Source organism: Colias eurytheme, chromosome 25 (assembly GCF_061535395.1).
Source record: "Colias eurytheme isolate Ceu_HAF_F1 chromosome 25, ilColEury1 Martin Lab GWU primary, whole genome shotgun sequence".
NCBI lineage: Eukaryota > Metazoa > Arthropoda > Insecta > Lepidoptera > Pieridae > Colias > Colias eurytheme.
The window spans coordinates 2,828,906-2,832,726 of record NC_143004.1 but is presented as its reverse complement, the minus strand read 5'-3'; the positions used below and the strand labels follow the sequence as shown (position 1 = coordinate 2,832,726).

Sequence of the window (3,821 nt, the reverse complement as noted above, 5' to 3'; positions counted from 1 at the left end):
GCCATAAAATAAAAATATTATGCACTAAAATTATTTTGGCGTTTTAAACATAAATTACGTAATTCGGAACACGATGAAGTGTCACAGGAATCATCATAGGTGAAAAGGACTATAGTTCATTATATGCCGATCGTTTTAAATAAACTTTCTTTGTCTCTATGTATTTCTGTAAAATTTTATCCAGCCATAAATATACGTAATAATACATATTTAGTCAATACAAAAATAGCAAAATAATGGCTAAAATTATATGAAATCCAATAAGTACCTATGTATATTGTCTGTGTGACATCGTCGAAGATAAACATAACTCACACATACAAAGAATAAAGCTGGTGTTACAACGGGTAAAGGAAAATCTCGATGTTCGATAATCTCGCAATGTGTTGTGCTTATACGTTGTAATAATCTAGTAATTTACTACACTAGTGCTTAGATTACTTTTCCAAACTTGATGTATCTACGTAAAAAGTTCTTACAAAGTTATAATGTTTTTTTCAATGGTAAGTAGCATGATTTGAAAAAGATACTTATTAATGGATTCCAAACATTAATCCAAACAAGATTGAAAGCTTTCAATGATTATTTTAATTGATAGAGCTGTTCAGCCGGGCTTCGTCTGCACTGAGTTATTTATATATAATTCGATTTATTTACAATTATTATCCTAATCCAATTGAAAGTTAAACGAGCAAACTAAACAATTAAACATTATTACAATCTACTAATTAGTTAGTTATAACTCAAACGCTATCTTTTACAGTCAGAAGATTAATACCCATTGTACCCCAAGCCCACAGTCACCTGTATTTTCACACGTATCTATGTGGTGTGTTGATGCGACGCGTTGCCATGGCAACCGCCGCATTCCCAGAAGAGCCTTCATCCACGTTATTACGTAGCATTCGATCGCTCACTTATCTATAACAGTATAATTAAGACTTGAAAACCAATTTGGTTTAAATTTTATGAAGTTCTCTTCGTGAAAGATATCGTCTTAGATATAATCTGTTTCAAGTGTTCTAGAAAGTTGCATGATAGTCGTAAAGCAATAATGACAAATACATTTTACATATACATACATTATATTATATGTATTTTCTTAATGTAGCACACATGCAAGATATTTTTGTTGCAATACTACTTCAGAGTTATGAAATGAGGTAAAAGGTCTCTATAATGAATGATGTGCTAAGTTCTTCATCACTATCACAGATCACTACATAGTTTAAAACAAAGTCGCTTTCTCTGTCCCTACGTCCCTTTGTATGCTTAAAATCTTTAAAACTACGCAACGGATTTTGATGCGGTTTTTTTAATAGATAAAGTGATTCAAGAGGAAGGTTTTAGTATATAATTTATTAGGTACCTAGTTTTAACATAAATTCTTTCGTTGCTTTACCAAATTACCTATAGTTTACTAATATTCAATTTTTTCCATTTATGGACAAATATCGATGTCTATAATTTTCATGTATCGTTCCATAGATTTAATTAACATACAAACAAATATCACCTGCTCTTAACAAAGTATATAACGGACCCTTTGTCATTACACCATACGTCACGCGGTGTAATGATTCATTACAAAACGGAACTAATATGAATTAATGGGCTAATGATTAAGTATAATTGCTTAATTTATGAAAACAAAGAAAACTTAGTATGAAGTTAATTTTAATTTTAATCACTGTAAAATAATGTAAAGGTAGTAATTAGAGACAAATGCAATAACAAGCATTAAAATCCATTTAGCAATTCTTGAGTTATAACATGTGTAACTAAAGCGACTTTCTTCTTTATTTTAATGAAATATTAACTTAAACGTTATTTTTTCTTTTTTATCATAAACCGTTCATTCCAATACATATACACCCTATCAACCAAAACAATAAAAAATCATTAAAAAACTGGACACAACACAAAGAAAAACGCCCAAAAATTCACCAAAAAATCTTTATTTCATAGCCAAACTGTTCACAGGAAAGGGCGCTTGGACCATCAGCACTCCTTCCCTGGTCAGCGAGGACACTATCCTCTCCGCCTCCACTCCCCTGGGCAAGCGGAACTCGCGCCTGTACTCACGGACAGTGGTCCTGTTGTCTGCGCTTATCTCGTGGGATGCTGTCACTTCGAGGAGATCGTTTATTACGTTTACGTTAACCTGCAAATAAAACAATCTTAAGTATAATATTCTAAGATTAATAAAATTGTAATCGAAGGCTTAAGGGTGGTCTGGAATAACCTAGTAATATTTATTTTATTTATTTATTTACTCTTTATTGTACAATATACTAAAATAAAAGAACATAAAACAAAACCATTTAAAATGTACAAATGGCGGCTTAATGGCTCAAAGCCATCTCTGCCAGGCCACCTTCAATATTACAAAAACATTGCATTTTTTTCCAGAAAAGTGTAGAAAGATTTAACTTAATTTTTATTCAATTTGGAATTCGCCTTGTCCATAATCAAGTATAGGTTTTTTATTGGACGTGATAGCTTCTATTTTTGTTTAAACATAATTTTTTAGTACTTTTTGTCCTATTTTTCAAAACAATGTCACAGATCTTAAAATCGGTTCAAACGTTCTAACATAGATACCATATTCATTTATAATTATTATTACCTCAGTAGGGTCAAAATCGCTCAAATCGAACCGCAGCTTGATCACTCTATCCTGCCCCTCCCCCTCTATAAGGGGGGAAGTGTTCAATAGTTCCCAGTTTACTTGTTTCGCTGGTTTCTCCTTTGACGTGGTCAAGGCAGTGTCGGTTTGACTGTATATACCCATGAGGTTAGCGCTGAAAAAATGATAAAAATATGTATGAATTTTTATTGCTTATAGATGATTTTAATTACTCGATTTTTTGTGTGTTTGTTAATTCGCATTTGAATCCGATAGATTATAGGTATGTATTTAAAAAGGCATTTTAAATATTTGCCGATTTTGTCCATGTGTAATCGATAAACTTAAAATCTAATTAAATAATTTTTAAACATTTTCACCAGTAGAAAGCTATGTTTTGTCCTGAGTGATACAGACTTTATTTTTTTTAATTTTACCCTGGTCTACCTGTCAAAGGAGTGACATTATCACTTCTATTTTTATAGAATCAACAAGGACTTAAATACGGGTGTAAAAACGACATATTATGATGATGTTGTTTTGTTCAGTTTATTCTTATTTTTTACCTGAATTTTGCCATCTCCTCCTCGATTCGTTTCATCTCAGAAACAAATAGTTCTTTAACATTAACCAAGGCATCATCAAATAATGGCTGATCTGTTATTTCTATAGGTATATTTATATGTGGTTGTAATTGCCTGTCCGACATTTTGGATTTTTTATTATTTATTTAAATATTTTTTTTCAATTTTAATTTTATTATTTCATTGTATCTATTTTGTTATGTTTTGACAACTGACATCCAGGTTATTTTTCTTTATTTATCAGAATATTAGGACATTGATTTTATCAAATAAGGTTTATTAGTAGTACCTATTTAAATTAATTAGATTGAACCTTCTTGGATTGAACGCATTATGCTAAAATACCCGACTGAGTAAAAAAAATGCATAATAATATGTAGAGAGCATTTAATTTGGTAACGATTCTTTTATAAACGCGACAAAAGTGAAAAAGTTACAAAAACAAGTAAATTAAATTTATTAGGTAACTACATTTATATAAAAAAAACATAATTGATATATCTTTTACTCCTTTTATAATTTATACGCAAATGCGACAAAACTTCTATTAAAAAGAGCACAAAAGTAATCTTCCCATTCAAAATGAACTATTAAAGCCAGAATCCAAT

The 3,821-nt window shown here is 30.5% G+C and overlaps 1 protein-coding gene across 1 annotated transcript; it reads right to left on the bottom strand.

Annotated features, from left to right (window-relative positions):
- Positions 1-1,957: 1,957 nt before the first annotated feature.
- LOC149897505 (body wall muscle protein HR-29-like) lies at positions 1,958-3,338 on the bottom strand. The gene is made up of 3 exons (XM_090116165.1): positions 3,196-3,338; positions 2,630-2,804; positions 1,958-2,164 (listed from the first exon to the last, which is right to left on the bottom strand). Exons 1-3 carry the CDS (start codon positions 3,336-3,338, stop codon positions 1,958-1,960), a joined length of 525 nt encoding a protein of 174 aa, XP_089972291.1.
- Positions 3,339-3,821: the final 483 nt, after the last annotated feature.